The sequence below is a fragment of the Nannospalax galili genome, unplaced genomic scaffold, assembly GCF_000622305.1.
Source record: "Nannospalax galili isolate Female #2095 unplaced genomic scaffold, S.galili_v1.0 scaffold44, whole genome shotgun sequence".
Lineage (NCBI taxonomy): Eukaryota > Metazoa > Chordata > Mammalia > Rodentia > Spalacidae > Nannospalax > Nannospalax galili.
Genome location: NW_008355789.1, coordinates 1,869,093 through 1,888,921, shown reverse-complemented (window position 1 = coordinate 1,888,921; position 19,829 = coordinate 1,869,093). Strand labels below are relative to the sequence as shown.

Sequence of the window (19,829 nt, the reverse complement as noted above, 5' to 3'; positions counted from 1 at the left end):
ACAGACTCTCACTATATAGTCCTGGCTAGCCTGACACTATGTAGAGCAGGCTGGCCTCAAACTCATAGAGATCCTCCTGCCTCTGCCTCCCAACTGCTAGGATTAAAAGAATGCACCACCATGCCCTATTAAACTTTTCTTCTTCAGTATTTCAATCCATTTCTTTAATTTTTTTTAATGTATTTATTTTTATTTTATGTGTATGAGTGCTCTGCTTGCATGTTAAGTGCACCCATGCATGCAATGCCTGTGGAGGCCAGAAGAAGGTGTCAGATCCCCTGGAACTAGAGTTACAGACCTGGGAACTGAACCTGGATCCTTTGCAAGAAAAGCCAGTGTTCTTGACTGCTAAGCCATCTCTCCAACCCCTCAATTCATTTCTTAAAACATCTACACAAATCTTACTGTAACTCAGTGTCAGTGAAAAACACCTACAAATGCAAGTTACTCATTTACTAATGTGCCCTAGGCAGTGTCACCTACGGTCACAAAGACCCCTGACTGGTGCACCACATCTGCAATAGAACTACAAGCACCTGATAAGGGTGACAGGACCCCTGCTTTGGGCTCTCCAGAGTGCAACTCTTACCCTTCAGCATGTTCCCTATGAAAACCCTGCAAGGACACCCACAGAACTGCTACAAGACGCACTTGCTGATGACATGCAAAGCCTTTTAAACCAGGATGACTTCTACCTCTGCCTGCTCTGGCTTCTTCTTACACCTAGGATGTGACTGAGGTGGCCTGTGGTTCTTGACCTACATCCTTATGAGTAAAATGGTACGGCTTGCAGTAATCTTGTTAGTCTTCGTTTAGTTCAGTGGAAGCAAACCCCTTGGTTGGCAGTGTTTACCCTGAAGCATTAATATTTCTATGCCATTTGGGGCTGGCATTAAGGGCACTGGTTGCTCTTGCAGAGAACCTGGGTTTTGTTCCCAGCACCCACATGCCTACATGGCTACTAACAACCATCTCTTACTCCAGTTCAAGGGAATCTGACACCCTTTTCTGACCTCTGTGGGCACTGCATGCATGTGGTATACTCACATACATACAGGCAAAACCCTTGTAACATAAAATTTAATTAATTAATTAAAAAAAGAAGTAGAGCTGGTGTAGTGCCAGGTGGATCTCTGTGAATTCCAGGCCTGCTGGGGCTACAGGGAGACCGTATCTCAAAAGAGGTAGAAAAATAAATATAATCATAAAGAGGCCTAAGGAAAAAAAAAAAAAGCCAGGCATTATGGCACATGCCTTTAATCCCAGCACCCAGCAGTCAAGAGACTGAGGCAGGCAGATCTCTGTGAATTTGAGGCTGGACTGGTCTATATAGTGAGTTCTAGTACAGTCAGATCTATAGAATGAGACCTTGTTTCAATAAACAAAAAAAAGTAAGTGTATCTATATAATTTCATTCATCAAAAGGCACTATAGTTTGAGTGAGAACTCAAGTATTTTAAATGTTCTTCAACAAACACAGACACTACTGATAATTCATATACAAATTTTAAAAAAAAATTGAGACCAACTCTTGCTATGTAACCCTGGCTAAGTAAAGCACCCTGAACCTGAACTTTTGGCAATCCTGCCTCACCCTCCTGAGTCCTGGGATTACATATGTCTGCCACCTTGCCCAAAAAATTCTGTTCTCAAGGACTCACTTATTTACAGAATTAGTAGCAATAAATAAGTCACTCAAGGCAGGCACAGAAGTGCACAATCCCAGCACTATGTAGAAATAGGCAGACGATCAGGAGTTCAAGGCCAGCCTCAGCTACATAGCAAGTTCAGATTCACCAAGACTACATGAGATCCTGTCTCAAATAAGTAAATACATCCCTGTCTCAAAAAAAACAAGCAAACAAACAAACAAACAAACAAACAAAAACTGGTAGAGAATTCCTATAATCCCAGCACTTGGAAGTAGCCAAGGCAGGGAAAACAAAACAAAACAACAACAACAACAAAAAAAAAAACCCAAAGGGCCTGGAGAGATAGCTTAGCAGTTAAGAGCACTTTTTTTGTTCTTGACAAAGACCTGGGCTGAGTCCCCAACACCCACATGGTGGCTCACAACCATCTGTAACTTCAGTTCCAGGGAACCCGATGTCCTCTGACCTCCACAGCACTAGGCATGCACCTGGTGCACTTCCATACACAAAGATAAAATATACACATAAAGCAAAAATAAATATATATCTTTTGAAAAATCACTCAAAGTATTAAAATATAATACTCAATTTTCTATATTTATTGTATTCAAAATGTGCTAGATCTTTTAGCATAGTCATAATTTCAAACATTACCTTATTGAATATTTTGCTTTATTCCTTATGACTCCATTTTACTAAATAAATGATTCCCTAAACACACAAATATATTAGATTTTTTAAATATTTTATTTATTATTTTTATTTTATGTGTATGAATATACTGCCTGCATGTATGTGAGTGTATCTATGTCGTGCAATCTGCGGAGGTCAGAAGAGGGTTTCGGATTCCCCTGGAACTGGAGTTAGGGACAGTTTGTAGCCACCATTTGGGTGCTGGGAATCGAATCTGGGTCCTCTGCAAGAGCAGTCAGTGCTTTTAACCGCTGAGCCATTTCTCCAGCCCCACAAATATATTAGATTAATCCTTATACCTTATTCACAAGTATAAAACAAAAAGTAAATTCAACTGCCTATTTTTAATTTTTGACTGAGAAACCGTAGTGCCGATGTATTTCCATTATTCTGGAAACATCCATTTTAGGATATTTTAGGGCTACACAGTCTTGAAGAGGGAAGAGGAGAAATTCTGTGAACAGTAGGGGGCAGCATCGGGTAAAGTGCATTAAAGCAACAGCAGACTGACCTCCACACAGCAGTTTTCATCCAAGAGGATATCTCCTTTCTTATCTTTCAGATCCTCACTCACATAATAAGAAATAATGTTGGGTTTTAATACAAACCAGCGCTCAGTCCAGTTTTTCCGTTTATGGCCTTTCTTCATCATGTAACCCTATGAAAGATTAAACAAAATATAAACATTTCTGCTTTTATCTTTAAGAGTTGATCGTTCTTCCTAGCCTTACCTACCATTATCTGATATGTGGTCCTGAATACACAACTGTCAATTTTCTCATCTTTGTGGATCATGGACTAGACTTTCTGAGATTTTATGGAGGCCAGAAGCATGAAACCCAGTCTAGTCCACACAATTATATACAAAAGTTTATATGCAATTTCAGCTATTTTGGAAACACTCCTCCCTCAATGATGCACAAAATGCAGAACCTTTAATATTAATAAATTGTATATTTCCCCTTCCTTATCTTTTAAGACATTTACTGAAATATTTATACGTAAACTGAAATATCTTGGATCTGTATCAAAATAATGCTGCAGAGACACGAAATCACACAGATAGAGACTACATCCTACACTTCTTCACAGTACCCAAATCTATACAAATTAAACCTCAAAGTTTATTGCCAGACTCCAGAAAAGAGCAAAAACAATAATCACCTGCTGAACAAAGAAAAGAGCTAAGTACAGAAACCACAAAACAGAATTATTATTCATAATGGTGCAAGATGTTTGGAAGAGAGCCAGGTGTGGTGTACACACATTTAATTCCAGCACTCAGGAGGCAGAGGTAGGTGGATTTCTGTTAGTTCAAAGCCAGCCTGGTCTACATAGTGAGTTCCAGGACGGTCAGGGGTAAATTGTGGGATCATGTTTTGTTCTGTTTTTTTTTTTAAAGTTTAAAAAACTCATTAAAAAATATATATGAGCTGGGTGTGGAGGTGCACACCTTTAATCCCAACACTGGGGATGCAGAGGCAGGCGGATATCTGTGAGTTCAAGGCCAGTCTGGTCTACATAGTGAGTTCCAGGGGCTATAGGGAGACCCTGTCTCAAAAAAACAAAAGCTAGCCGGGCATGGTGGCGCATACCTTTAATCCCAGCACTTGGGAGGCAGAGGTAGGCAGATCTCTGAGAGTTCAAGGCCAGCCTGGTCTACATAGTGAGTACCAGGACAGTTGGGGCTACAGGGAGACTGTCTCAAAAGACAGAAAAAAAAAAAAAAATTTAAGCAGCATTAAGTTTCCCCTATGTGTATAAGGTAATGTTATGTGCTGAGAAAACAAAAAGTTCAATAAGACAAATGCGACTGTTGTATAAAAATGTATTTGCAAAGTAAGCATATTTTTCTAATTTCATAAAAACAATATAAAACTATGAAGTCTAATAATACAGAAAAATGATGCAGAAGAAAATAAAATTCACTAAAATAACACACTCCAGAGATGTGTTGGGGCATCCTTCCAGACATCTCTACACATGTACATCATGCTGTGACAGAAACTGCAAGATGCCCACCACTCTGGTTTCCACTGAACCATGGGTATTTTCCATATGACACAAGGGTATTTTTAAAAACATGAAAATGTGATTGCATAGTCTGTTCAAAAATGATAACTTAAGAGTACTTGTTCTTCCACAAGACCCAAGTTTGGTTTGCCACCACCTGTAACTTCAGCACCAGGGGATCTGCCACCCTCTTCTGGACTCTCTGGGCACTATGCACTCTTGACATGCATGCATGAGTGTGTGTGCACACACACACAAATTAAAAAACAGTTTAAAATGGGTAACCTCTCAATAATTTTTTTAAGTTTTATTTTTATTTTTGCAGGTGCCCACAGAGATCAGAAGCATCAGATTCCCCTGGAGCTGGAGTTACCCACCTTTGTGAGTCACCCAGTGTGGGTACTAGGAATCAAACTTGGGTCCTCTGCAGTCATCTCTCCAGCCTCAGTAACTTCTCAAATCTTAAATGTACTTCAAAACTATACCAGTAATTCTTTTTAAAAAATTTTTACTATTTTTATTTTATAAGTGTATTGCCTGCATGCATGTCTAAGCGCAGCCCTATCATGCAATGCCTGCAGAGGTCAGAAGATGGATTCAGATCCCCTGGAACTGAAGTTATAGACAGTTGTTAGCCACCATGTGGGTGCTGAGAACCAAACCTGGGTCCTCTGCAAGACCAGCCAGTGCTCTTAACCACTGAGCCATCTCTCCAGCCCCTATAACCAGTTATTGTTTAAAATGAGCACCTAGGGTCATATACATAGCTAAACATAGAGCACTTGTCTAGTGTGCTGGTTCAATCCCAACAGTCAGCAGGTGTGGGTGAAATCTGAAAGCCTGATAAAAGTCTGGGAGAATATGAAACTTTGTTTTTATTCTAAATCAATTAAGAAGTATCAGTGACTTATACCATCTATACAGCAAAGAAGGGAGGGGGGAGGAAAGGAGGGAAGAAGGGAGGGAGGGAAGGAAGTAGGGGAGGGAGGAAGGAAGGAAGGGAGGGAGGAAGGGCACTCTTTCACAAAGGCAGCAAGAAAGGGAAAATCCTCATGTTCTAGAAGTACTGAGACAAAGACAACAGGGAGGGAGGGAGGGAGGGAGGGAGGGAAGGAAGGAGGGAGGGAAGGAGGGAGGGAAGGAAGGAAATTTGACATCAAACATGCCAAGCTCTGAAGATGAGGAAACAGTCCCTAGCACTCTTACCTGCTTCAACACATCTAATATAAGCTCATTAAAGACTTCATTAATGGCCATCGACACTGTCTGACGATCCATGCCTTTGCTAAACTGTCCGTTTCCAATTAGCTCAACAAGTTCCCATGCAGAAAGGCCATCTTTACTGTCATCAAAGTTGATTTTATAATGTTCAAATTGTTCTTGCTGCCAACCTCCTCCCATCGCTTCTGTAAGTTTCTTAAGCAGGTATTCAATCTGTAAGGGCAAAATTTAATTATTTCCAGTTTTTAAAAAGATTTTTTTAAAGTTCTTAAAAACATTTTACTTTCTATTTTTATTTATGTATGTGTGTGCATGTGCATGTGTGCATGTGTGAGTGTGTGTGTGTGTGTGTGTGTGTGCGCGCGCGTGCGTGTGTGTGTGCGTGTGTGTGTGTGCATGCCATGTATGGTGGGGGTGCCCACAGAGGCCAAAAGAGGGTGACTGATCTCCTGGAGGTGGAGTTAAAGGCAGAAGTGAGCCAGATGACATGGGAACCAAACTTGGGTCCTCTATAAGAGCAGGGGTACTCTTAACCACTGAGCCATCTCTCCAATTGCTGTTATATTCTTTTAATTTGTTGCTGTTGTTTTATTTTTTGAGACACAGTCTCCCTGTAGCTGCACCTGGCCTGGAACTCGCTACGTAGACCAGGTTAGCCTTGATCTCACAGAGATCTCCCTGCTTTTTCCTTCTGATTGCTAGAATTAAAAGTGTGTACCACCATGCCACACCTTGACTTAATTTATTTTTATTTTATGGGTATGACTGTTTTGCCTGTCTTATCTAAGTGTATAGGTGCATGCAATGCTGACGAGACCAGAAGAAGGCATCAGATCCTTGGAACTGGAGTTAGGAACAGTTGTTAGCTTCCAGTGGGTGCTGGACACCAAACCTGGGGAATTTACAAGAGCAATCAGTGCTCTTAATCTCTAAGTCATCTCTCCAGCCCCTATTTCCTAATTTTTAACATAGATATGCATTTGTGGTATTTATACTAGTGGGGTCAACTTAAGAAATAATTCTTGGGCTGGAGAGATGGCTCAATAGTTAAGAGCACTGACTGCTCTTGCAGAGGACCCAGGTTCGATTCCCAGGACTCACCTGGCAGCTAACAATCGTCTATAACGCCAGTTCCAGGGGATCCAACAGCCTCTTCTGACTTCTGTGGGACCTGCCCAACATGGGTGCACTTACACACATGCAGGCAATACACTCATACACATACAATAAAAAATAATAAAGAAAATAAAATTTAAAATAATAATTCTTAGCTGGGTGTGATGGTGTGTGCTTTTAGTCCCAGCACTCAGGAGGCAGAGGCAGGCAGATTTCTGTGAATTCAAGGCCAACCTGGTCTAGATAGTGAGTTCCAGGCCAGCTGGGGCTACAGGAAGATCCTATCTCAAAAGAAATAAATAAATAAAAATTCTTTATACTTCCAAAAAAGCATTTTTTTTAAAAGAAACGCCTATGCCAGGGAGACTTGTGCATATAAAATGCTAGTGTTTCTCTATTAGCCTAGCAGATGAATCAAAAACCTCTCCTTGTAAAATATATTTACATTCATAGCTAATGAAAGCCATAAACACAACACACACAAACTAATTACTGTGAGCTTATTACTTTTTTGGGTAAATATTTAAACATATCAAAATACTAATCTTTTCTTCTTTTTTCCCCATTTGCATGTTTAGTTCTTTGGTTTTGTTTTGAGACAGGGTCTCCTGTGGCCAAAGCTGGCCTCAAAATCACTATATAGCCAAAGGTAACCTTAAACTCTTGATCTTCCTGCCTCCAAGTGCTGATGTCACCATACCCAGCTCTGAACATTAGTATTACTGAAGTACCATGAATATGCTAAATTAAGTATCTCAAACATACAAGTTATTCCTCAATTTACACATTTCCTATGTAAACTAGTTCTTTTCTGGTGCCTCCATCCACTAGAACACTGGCAATACTGTATATAATGGTGGGGCTGGAGGGGTGGCTCAGTGTAGAGCACTGGCTGTTCTTGCAGAGGACCCGGGTTCAGTTCCCAGCACCCACATGACAGCTAACAACCATCTATAACTCCAATTTCAGGGGATTCGATGCCCTCTTCTGACCTCCACAGGCACTGCAGGCATGTGTGCACTTACACACATGAAGGTGATATACTCTTATGCATAAAATAAAAATAATAAATAAAAAATTTAAAAGCTGGGCATGGTGGTGCACATTTTTAATCCCAGCACTCAAGAGGCAGAGGCAGGTGGGTCTCTATGAGATGGAGGTCAGCCTGGTCTACACAGTGAGTTCCTGGCCAGTTGGGGCTACAGGGAGATCCTGTCTCAAACAAACAAACAAAAACGGGGGTGGGGGGCAGAAAAGGGGAAGAAACTGATTAAAATCAAGAAGAGACTAAAGAGAAACAAAAAAAAGAAAAAGAACAAAAAGCAGTAGGGCTGTCCGGGCATACAGGTACAGGTCTGTGATCACAGCACTTGAAGTGGAGACAATAGATTCAAGAGTAAATTTGAGGGGTTGGAGAGATGGCTCAGCAGTTAGGAGCACTGGCTGCTCTTGCAGAGGACCTCAGTTCAGTTCTCAGCACCCATATGGCAGCTAACAGTCTTAATTCCAGTTCCAGGGGAATCTGGTGCCCTCTTCTGACCTCTGTGGGCACTGCACAACACAGGTGCACTTATACACATGCAGGCACTCATACAAAAAAATAATAAAATAAAATATTTATTTTAAAAATATTTGAGACCAGCCTGGGCTACATGAGACCCTATCTTGCATCCCATTCATACAAAAAAGAAAAAGATAAGTGAGATAAATAATTATTCAATGTAACATGCGGTGGCATTAACACGCACGTAAGTTCAAGCATTCTAAGGGCACTGAAAAGAATCCAGACTGTCTAATAGTGACTTGGCTTATAACAGGACCATGGGCACAACCAGACATTTTAGCAGTACAGCAAAGAAGACACACATGTATGACCACATGTATGTACAGGATAAGAGACTACAGCGGATGTGACAAGGTGGCCCATGACTATCCACACAAGTCAGGAAGCAGCCTTAGCTCTGCCTTGCCTACCACACTGTGAATGACAACAAGCCCCCACAGTCCAGCTTCAGGTTCCTCTTCATACCAGTGAGCTTTTATTTGCAACTCAGCTCCCAAAGCAGCTTCCCAGGTTCATCATGAACCTTCCTAAAGGTGCCCCTCAAGCCCTGGGAGCTGTCATCAGCCCCTGCACTTGCAGTCAGCTCTCTCAGTGACTGTGTAGTTTTCTGTTGACTTCCAACACAACTGTATACTTAATCATAACCAAACAGCTTAAGGACCTTTGGATTCATTATGCTGAGCCAAAGAGACTCATTCCCCACTATTCAATCATACCAAATAAGTCACATGACCATTAGCCTGCAGTAGCCTGCATCAATTCTAAGTCCTCATTCAGTTTCAAGAAACAGCTCACTTCCTCCTTCCAAGCAAGTTTCACCAAAAATAACAAAGAATAAACTTTCAAGCCAAATGTGATTTTTATGGCCTTTGACTTAAGAATTATTTGATCAAAAATTCTGTCATCACTGAAGGGTTTGGTAACCCAGGTTTTATTCCCAAGTCTCTTTAAAATTACTTCAAGTTTGAGTTTTCTCAGCAGCAAGGCAGTTCTTCCAAGTACATCTGCAACAAACACTTCTGTTTTGTTCTTCGTTCTGTGGGAAGGGAATACTAAGTAAAAACTAAATTTTACAGGCACACATTTCCAAGAATATCATCAGAAAAAAATTGTGAAACCAACTCAAAGGAGGCTCACTATTTCTTGATGTCCACACAGTAGAAACATCTTGGCTTCACCACGCAATTTAAATATTTATTTAACATTCTTGACATTCTGGGTAATGGAAAGTTAAATCAAATGCAAATTTATTATTACCACTTACATTATTCACACAACTGCCACTGTTACACAGTACTAGCTGAAGTAGAAAAGAAAAATCTTTTTTTTGGGTGGGGGGCGTTCCTGTTTGATTGATGTTGTTTATTTGAGACAGGGTCTCCCTGTAGCCCCAGCTGGCCTGGAACTCATTGTGTAGACCAGGCTGGCCTCAATCTCACAGAAATCTGCCTGCCTCTGCCACCCAAGTGCTGGGATTAAAGAAGTGTGCCATATGTTTCTTAAAAAACATTTATTTGGAGTTGGCTGGGTGTTGATGGCTCATGCCTATAATCCCAGCACTTGGGAGACTGAGGCAGGAAGAGCCACAAGTCTGAGGCCAGTCTGGACTAGTGTTAGACCTTGTCTTAAAAACAAAATAAGAGGCTGAAGAGAATACTGACTTAAGAACACTGACTGCTCTTGCAGAGGACCTGGGTTCAGTTCCTAGCACCCACATGTCAGCTCATAGCTGGCTTAACTCCAGTTCCAGGGGAGGCAATGCACATACATGGTACATCTACATACATGCAGGTGAACATTCATACACATAAAATTAAAATAAATAAATTTTTAAAAATTTAAAAACATAGCCGAGCATGGTGGCGCACGCCTGTAGTCCCAGCACTTGGGAGGCAGAGGCAGGTGGATCTCTGTGAGTTCAAGGCCAGCCTGGTCTACATAGTGAGTTCCAGGACAGCTGGGGCTTACAGGGAGACCCTGCTTCAAAAAGACCAAAAAAAATAAATAAATAAATTAAAACAAGTAAATGGTCTGGGGTAACCTGTGAAACTGGTTCACTACTCTCTTGATCCAGAAAACCCTACAAAATCATGCAAATCATGCAATCTTCATGCTCACTTTAAGAACACACACCAGGCCATCAAGGGTATGCATATCCCCAAAGCCACCAAGTATCTAAAAGACGTCACTACAAAGAAGCAGTGTGTGCCATTCCAGCGGTGTAGTGGTAGAGTTGGTAGGTGTGCCCAGGCCAAACAGTGGGGCTGGATACAGGGTCAGTGAGCCAAAAAGAGTGCTGAATTTTTGCTGCACACACTTAAAAATGCAGAGAGCAATGCTGAACTTAAGGGTTTGGGTGTAGACTCTCTGGTCACTGAGCATATCCTGGTGAACAAATCACCCAAGATGCACCACAGAACTTACACATGAGCTCCCCCTGCCATATAGAAAAATGATTCTTGCTGAAAAGGAACAAACTGTCCCTAAGCCCGAGGAGGAGGCTGCACAAAAGAAAGATATCCCAGAAGAAAATGAGGAAACAAAAACTCATGGCACGGGAATAAGCTGAACATAAAATAAATACAGATAAAAGTTTTAAAAAATTTAAAAACAAAACAAGACCAAAAAAAAAGCCCCAACAACAAAAAACCACTTGACTTAAAATGCAAATGGTCATTACGACAGGTGGACTGCAAGAAATATAAATATTAGCCATGTACAGTGTCACCACATTTAATCCCAGCAACTTCAGAGGCAGATCTCTGTGAGTTTGAAGCCAGTCCAGTCTATATAGCAAGTTCCAGGTCTAAAAAAAAAAATTTTAAATAAAAGTGATTTTGTACTTCTAAGACTTTGAAAACACTGACGAGATTACAAGTTAAATCCAGTGTATACTCATAACGAAGACACTGCATTTCAAACTTTTTTTTTTAATATCCGTTGGGATGGAAAGATGGCTCAGCAGTGAAGAGCTTCTATTTATTCCTGCAAAGACCCAAGTTCAGTTCCTACCACCCACCCCAGGCAGCTTACAACTGCCTATAACTCTAGTTCCAGGGGATCTGATGCCCTCTTCTGGTCTCTGTTGAGTACTGTACTCACATGCATAAACCATACACACACACACATACACATAAATTTAAAAATAAGAAAATAAAAAATTCTTCTTAAAAATTACATCTGTGCCAGGTGTGGTGGCGCACGCCTTTAATCCCAGCACTCGGGAGGCAGATGCAGGTGGATCCTCTGTGAGTTCGAGGCCAGCCTGGTCTACAGAGTGAGTTCCAGGCAGCTGAAGCTACAGGGAGACCCTGTCTCAAAAAGACCAAAAAAAAAAAAAAAAAAAAAAATTACATCTGTTTTTACATTATGTTTTATTAGTATCTGCAAGTCCAAACAGTTCAAATATATTTTTTCAATGCTATTAAATTATTTAGGAAGGGAGCAATATTTAATAGGATGTATTTTCCACAATACAATGTGACCTTGGGTTTGCAGTACTTGTTAAAGGGCAGGTGACATACTAAAGCTCAGTAAGCCCAAGTCCATGGGTTAAACCTCATGAGGCTAGTTCAGCAGCCAAAGTAATTTCACATTAATCTGCTCAAAATGACCCTTTCTTTCCCCCACAGGAATATTCCTGACCACAGAGGAATAATCTATGTCTAACTCTATTTCTACTTTTGTTGTTGTTTGAAACAGGTCTCTCAATGTAACCTAGGCTGGCCTCAATTTCCAGATCCTCCTGCCTCAACCTTCCCAGCTAATTCTACCACTAAGAAGAGATGCTGAGGCATCTAAGGATATCGAAGCACAGAGTAAGTCTAAACTATACTGACAAACTCCACTGTGCAGCAATTCTGACATTGAAAGACAGACTACTCTCTTCCCAAATGGTAACTTGTGAGAGAACAGAACATCAGTATCAACCTGCAAAGACAAACATGCAAATGCACCCAGCTAGGTGCTAGGCACCGGGCTACAGGAAAGACAGTGTCATGGGGCGCATCAAGGCCAAGTAGGTCCTGTTGTCTCTGAGTCCTCAGGAAGCTGATGGCTCCCTTTACAGTGGTGGCTCACTGATAACAAGCTCCCTATATCAAGAAAGCATTTGCCAGGCATAGTGGTGTATGCCTTCAATCCCAGCACTTGGGAGGCAGAGGCAAGTGGATCTCTGTGAGCTCAAGGCTATCCTGTTCTACACAGCAAGTGCCAGGCCAGCCAGGGCTGTATAGTGAGAGCCTGTCTCAAAACAAAGCAAAACAAAAACAAGAAATATTTTAGCCAAGTGTGGTGGCCCGCACCCTGAATCCCTGAACTTGGGAGGCAGGTGGATCTTTGTGAGATCTAGGCAACCCTGGTCTATACAGTGAGTTCCAGACCAACTGAGGCGAAGGAAGGGAGGGAGGGAGGGAGGGAGGGAGGGAAGGAAGGAAGGAAGGAAGGAAGGAAGGAAGGAAGGAAGGAAGGAAGGAAGGAAAGCACTTGCCAAGTAAAGAACAATGGAAGAAAGTCTCCTTACTAATGAATCTCTGATTCTGAAATCAGAACAAAGTCGCTTGCAAGTCCACATGAATATCTTAGTGATGGAAAAAAACATAATGCCAAGGATTAGAGACTTACCCCACCTCCAGTTTTGCTAACACAAATAAATTTGGAATTCTAAGTGCAACCACAAACTACCTTTGAAAATCATATTGAAAATCTTATGTGCACAGGTCTGGACAGCAGCAGAGTGTTTTAAATGCTGCTCATCTTTTATTACCTATCATTACTCCAGTCCCTTCTGTCTATCAAGCTAGACCATTCTCTAGAATGTTCTTTTTATTTCCCTTTTTACAGTCATACACAATTGACACATATGCTGTTACCATTTTTAACACTAAGAAGCTAATTCCACCACTACAGAGAAACTACCTAATGGTTAAATCCAGGAGCCTTGTCACCAGTACCTCATTGCTCTGTAACTCAGCTGGGTTTCCTCTTACCTCACAGCTTGTTCAGTTCTGCTTCCTTTACCAAATCTACTTCCTCCTCCTACTACAGAAACAGCCCCAAGGCTGTCCTTGGCTCTTACAACTCCCACTACAGTCTCTTTCTCCCTGCCCTAACCCACCCCTGTGGTCTCCCCATCTGTCTCCAGCCCTGTCTAGAGCCTCTCACAAGCTCTAGATGTTTACTTCCCACTTTATTTTTTACTTTAAAAAATTTTTTTACTACTTTTATTTTATGTGTATCTTATATATTGCCTGCATGTAGGTAAGCACACCCGTATCGTGCAATGTCCGCAGAGGTCAGAAGAGGCTGTAGGATCCCCTGGGACTGGAGTTATGGACAGTTGTTAGCTGCCATTTGGGTGCTGGGATTCGAACCCAGGTCTTCTGCAAGAACAACCAGTGTTCTTAACCGCTGAGCCATCTCTCCAGCCCCTACTTTGCAGTCTTTACAGGAAAGCTCCATAAGAATATTCCACCTATACCACCAAACATGCCACATCTATGCATGCACCCATCATGCATCATGCACCCAAACTGTTCATCACCTCATCACCTTGTCATTCAATCACTAACAACATGCATTTGGTGAGCACTTATCACAGGTTTATGCACTATGTTAAATGCTTCATACATGTCAACTTTTTCAGATCTTGCAATAGTGCACTGTAGAAAACAGCTATCTGGGAGCTGCAGAGATGGCTCCCCAGTTAAGAGCACTTGCTGAGGACCCAGATTCAGTTCTCAGAACCCACATGGCAGCTAACAACCATCTGTAACTCCAGTTCCAGGAGATCTAATGCCCTCTTCTGGCCTCCATGAGCACTGCATGCAGGTGGTACACTTATATACATGCAGGTAAAAAAAAAAAAAAATCATACACATGAAATAAAAATAAAGAAAACAGCTATCTCCATTTTACAGACGGGGAGACCCAGAATGGGGGATTACTTTGTCACTGCAAATAAGTGGTAAAGTTGAGTTTCAAAATCAGTGTGATTTCAAAGACCATGTTTTAAAAAACAACCACTGTGCTACCTCCAGTTACCTGGGAACATTTATACTTCCCCACAATCAGGCACTATTGACATGGGTAGGCAGAGAACAATAGGATATAAATTTAATCTGCTGGTTATGGCCTTATCTGGGTACAGGGTACAGTTGTTTGTGCTCTGTAGGAGAGCTACCTGTATATGGCAGGGACCCAAAGTTTAGCCACAGGATGTGTTAAGAATATAATCGTGGATTCCTGAATGCAACTGCCTCATACAAGAAATTGTCAACTTGATTCAGAAAGATCCATGTTTAGTCAAACCCCTCCTCCATCCTTGGTTCTCAGAAAACAGCACAGAAACTTTATTTCTATTCCCTTCTGCCCTTATTTGGCACTCAGGAGAAACAGTCCAGAACAAAACCAGCACATGTCCTTTTTCATATGCTTTGCGAAGTCTAGTAAAAAACCATCATTCTAGACATTAAAGCAAGAACAGTTTCTACCCATAAAACAGCCTCGACAACAATACTCTGGATCCTGTGTGTTTCTCACAGAGCATCAGCCAGTTCTTACACAATTAGACTGAAAGTTATGTTGTCACTTGTAATGAATGAGGACTCTTTGGAATCATGAGGATGAATTCACCTGTGATCACAGCAGAAGAGTCCCACCATCTCCACAAATTTCCAAGGGTATTGCCTCCCCCAAATCCCTAAGTTTGGGCTTTTCTGGACTCTAGTTGTTTTGTCTCTGATCCAAAAGCATTACAATCAAGGGTCTGCTTCTGTGTCTACGCTGAAACAACACAAACACCTACAAGCCATGTCTACTCAGTGCTAAGACAGCCACCTACTCCCTAAAGTCACACCTTACCTCTTCTGGCACGATAATTAATGGATACTTGTCCTCGGACAAAAAGTTGAAAATGACCCACACTTTAAACGCATCATCTTCTGTAATGAGCAGTGGATTCTTTGTGAGGTTTTTTTTGACACACAGGGTCCAACACATCCTATTGAATTCAATCTTGTCAAAGTTGTCTTGGACCTAAAAAGAAATGAGAAAAAAAAACGTGTGAGACAGTCTAAACTGAGGCATTTGTATATGCATACATATGATAAATAAGATAGGAAAGGGCCTCACTCAAGCTTTCAATTAACCAACAGCCACATCCCACTGTCAATGGCTCAGTTAAGAACTGCATTTAGCCTGACCTTGAAGCAGCAGCTGTCTGGAGCACAAGATAGCTATCTGACTTACCACATTACCATCCTAGACTCTGACATTAGTACACAGCAGGAGCTGAGACTGCAGCCCCACACAGATACCCCATTTTTACATGTTTAGCGAAAGAAGAAACCTTGTTTTGGGAAAAATTGCTTAGCTGAAATTCTGAAAAGACAGCTATGCCATTCATTGGGGAATTCAACACTCCACCAGCATCTACTAGGAGCCAATTACTGTGCTGTAAAATTAAAGACAAAGATGAAGAACTTGGTCTATGCTCTTACATTATTCAGTTTAGTAGAGAAAACATGCAAACAAAATTTTTTAAATTTTTTTAAAAAATATTTTATTTATTATTTTTATTTTATGTGTACGCATGTATTGCCTGCATGTAGTAAGTGCACCCGTGTCGTGCAATCCCCTGGGACTGGAGTTAGACAGTTGTTAGCTGCCATGTGGGTGTTGGGATTCAAACCCAGGTCTTCTGCAAGAACAATCAGTGTTCTTAACCACTGAGCTATCTCTCCAGCCCCATAAATTTTTTAAAAATTTTATTTTATGTGTATGTATGTATTGCCTGCATGTAGTAAGTGCACCCGTGTCGTGCAATCCCCTGGGACTGGAGTTAGACAGTTGTTAGCTGCCATGTGGGTGTTGGGATTCAAACCCAGGTCTTCTGCAAGAACAATCACTGCTCTTAACCACTGAGCCATTTCTCCAGACCCATCAAACAGACAAATTTTTAATATAAGCGTATAATGCAATAGTTTTTCATTCTTCAACAAGTAAAATTTACATAGAAAGCATTACTTTCCAGACACAGTACAAAGATATCCAATTAATACTAGCTAGTCTCCCCAAGGATCATAGAGTACAATCTACTAAGTACTGAAACTGAGATTAAGAAAGAATTCTGGGGAAATAGTGAGGCGTTAACCCAACCTCAAGACAGAGGAAGATGTGTGAAAGAATGATCAGACAACAGAACTCAATTCTAAAGGACCTTCAAGAGTCAAACAAGGTGCTGGTGAGATGGCCAAGTGGGTAAAGGTCTTGCCATGCAAGCCTGGACACCTGACATGGACAAGGACCTACACCAAAGGAAAAAAAAGGTTTACTTCTGTTGAGAATTGTTTTGGATATTTAACATTGGGGCTGGGGAGTGGTTCAGTGGTAGAATACTTGTCCAGCATGCTCAAGGCCTGTGTTTGATCCCCAATACCCCTAAAATCAAACAAACCAAGAATGTGATAAAAGGTGTTTTACAGCTGGGTGTGGTGGTGCTCGCCTTTAATCCCAGCACTTGGGAGGCAGAGGCAGGACGATCTCTGTGAGTTCAAGGCCAGCCTGGTCTACATAGTGAGTTCCAGGACAGCTGGGGCTACAGGGAGACGCTGTCTCAAAAAAAAGATAAAAAAAAAAAGTGTTTCAGGTTGTTGATTAGAATATGAGAAAGCCCAGAGGGGAAACAATCAAGGACAGCCTGGAAGACCTGTAGGAAGTTTAACGTGCAAGGGGTACTTCATGCTGGAAGATGGTATCAGTTAAGGCTCCTTGTAAGTGCAAGGAACAGAATCTACCTTGAGTTTCTTTACACAGAAAGAAAAGTTTATTAGGAAAATAGTGGATAATCTCACAAATCTAAGATGAGCCAGAAAACAGGGGCACTGAAACTGAGCCCTGTAAGGTAAGGAGCAAGAACTTCAACCCAAATCACTCACAAGAACAGTCTCTTGTGTACCCAATTGCCCAGTATAACATGAAGACACCATCACTGTGCCTGTCCTGGGACCTCTGTGCCATTCACTACAGTGGGTCTCCATTGAGCCTTGGTCATATTCCCATGATCTAGAGCTGTAGGGCAGGAAAAATAAGGACCTGAACTTTTCTGTGTCTCCATGTGAATTTCTAAAATGCAAGACAGATCAAAACTGGCACTGTCTACTGCACAGAACACAATGAAAGATGAGGCTGATTGTTTACGGTAAGGAGCCAGGACTTTATCTGTACTGACAGCTGAAGGCTCTGTGGTCCTCATTTTCAAAGCCATATTCTGGAACAATCTGAAAGGCCTCCTGAAGAAGCCGAGTGGTTAACAGAACAGGAGCAAAGCACTTCATTTTCTGAAAAACACAAGGTGTTTGTATACTGTGAAGAAGTCCCTGCTAGCTGCAGAGAAGTTTCTCACTCTTTCTTTTCTTTCTTTTGAGACAGGGTCTCCCTGTAGCCCCAGCTGGCCTTGAACTTGCTATGTAGACCAGGATAACCTTGATCTCACAAAGATCCCCCTGCTCTGCCTCCCAAAGTGCTGGAATTAAATGCCACCACACCTGGCAAAAAGTTCCCTTTGACCTCTAACCAGAGCTTGTAGTTGGCAAACGGTCCCCCGGAGCAGGAAGACATCCTTTGTGCCCTGCCTTTAGCTCCCATCTTGACCTGGTGCCACTTCCTAAGCCACCATCACACACAACTGAAGTCCTGCTTTATCTATTTACCTAAATTCTTTATCTGTTTATTTAGCTCTATCACCATTTATTGAAGACTCACTGTACACTTGGCATTTTGTATGCATTTCTTAAACTTTTGTATTACTTTATTTGGTATGCACTTCTATTCTTGCCACAGTGAATATTTATGGAAGTCCAAGGGTGACCACAGTGAATGTATATGGAGGTCCAAGGGTGACCACAGTGAATATATATGGAGGTCCAAGGGTAACAACAGTGAATATATATGGAAGTCCAAGGGTGACCACAGTGAATGTATATGGAGGTCCAAGGGTGACCACAGTGAATATATATGGAGGTCCAAGGGTAACAACAGTGAATATATATGGAAGTCCAAGGGTGACCACAGTGAATGTATATGGAGGTCCAAGGGTGACCACAGTGAATATATATGGAGGTCCAAGGGTAACAACAGTGAATATATATGGAAGTCCAAGGGTGACCACAGTGAATGTATATGGAGGTCGAAGGGTGACCACAGTGAACGTATATGGAGATCCAAGGGTGACCACAGTGAATGTATATGGAGGTCCAAGGGTAACAACAGTGAATATATATGGAAGTCCAAGGGTGACCACAGTGAATGTATATGGAGTCTAATTCTTAAATTTATTATTTTTTTTTTTTTTTATTTCATATGCAGTTTCCACAGAGGCCAGAAGAAGGAGTTTGATCCCCTGGAACTAGAATTACAGACAGTTGTTAACCATGGCATGGGTGCTGAAAAGGGAACTGAGGTCCTCTGCAAGAGCAGACAGGGTTCTTAACCACTGAGCCATCTCTTCAGCCCCATATTATTCATAATTTATAGATCAGGAAACTGGTTCAGAAAAATTGAAGCTTTACCAAGCTTCAACTAAAGCTCAAACTACCAAACTACAGTAGATAGAGGCTCCCTATGTGACAGGGGATAACTACGCACAGCTAGTTTCAAATGCCACCACCACCAGCTCTATCCACACAAGACAAAACTCTAAGTGGAAGACAATATGCACACAAAAGCATACATTCTTGCTCAGGAAAAGAAGTGAGTCTATGAGGATTATGAGGTAAATCACAGGATTCCCGCAGGCTAGATACACGGTTGGAGAAGTGAACAAAGGCCAAATCAAAAAGGAATTACCATTTTTTAAGAAAAAGCCTATAAGGGCTGAGAGATGGCTCAGTGGTTAAGAACACTGACTGCTCTTGCAGAGGACTGGGTTCGATTCCCAGAACCCACTTGGTGCTACAAACCTTCCTTAACTCCAGGCCCAGTGGAATCGGAAGCCCTCTTCTGTCCTCCACGGCATTGCATGACATGGGTGCACTCACATACATGCAGGCAATACACTCATAAACATAATAATAAATATATGGAAGTCCAAGGGTGGCCACAGTGAATGTATATGGAGGTCCAAGGGTAACAACAGTGAATATATATGGAAGTCCAAGGGTGACCACAGTGAATGTATATGGAGGTCCAAGGGTAACAACAGTGAATATATATGGAAGTCCAAGGGTGACCACAGTGAATGTATATGGAGGTCGAAGGGTGACCACAGTGAACGTATATGGAGATCCAAGGGTGACCATAGTGAATGTATATGGAGATCCAAGGGTGACCTGCAGGAGTGGGTCCCCTCGTTCCACCATGTGGGTCCCAGGGATCAAACTCAGTTGTCAAGCTATTTACCCAGTAAGAAAGCACATTTACTCACTAAAACATCTCACCAGGCTTTTTAAAAAAATTATTCTTTTTAAGTGCAAGCAATGTAATCAGGGTCTCTTATGTGTTAGACAAACACTTGAACACTGAGATATATCCCCAGTCCCCTCACTTAAATTTTTTATTAGTCTTTTAGTCTA

The 19,829-nt window shown here is 41.6% G+C and overlaps 1 protein-coding gene across 2 annotated transcripts in view; it reads right to left on the bottom strand.

The window, feature by feature from the left end:
• The window catches only part of Swap70 (switching B cell complex subunit SWAP70), a 79,282-nt gene that overhangs the window by 23,743 nt on the left and 35,710 nt on the right, over positions 1-19,829 (bottom strand). For both annotated transcript variants that reach the window (XM_008853456.3, XM_029556297.1), the window contains exons 3-5: positions 15,121-15,294; positions 5,565-5,792; positions 2,857-3,003 (exon numbers count right to left, since the gene is read on the bottom strand). In XM_008853456.3, coding sequence (XP_008851678.1) covers positions 2,857-3,003; positions 5,565-5,792; positions 15,121-15,294 — 549 coding nt within the window. The remainder of the gene's footprint in view (positions 1-2,856; positions 3,004-5,564; positions 5,793-15,120; positions 15,295-19,829) is intronic.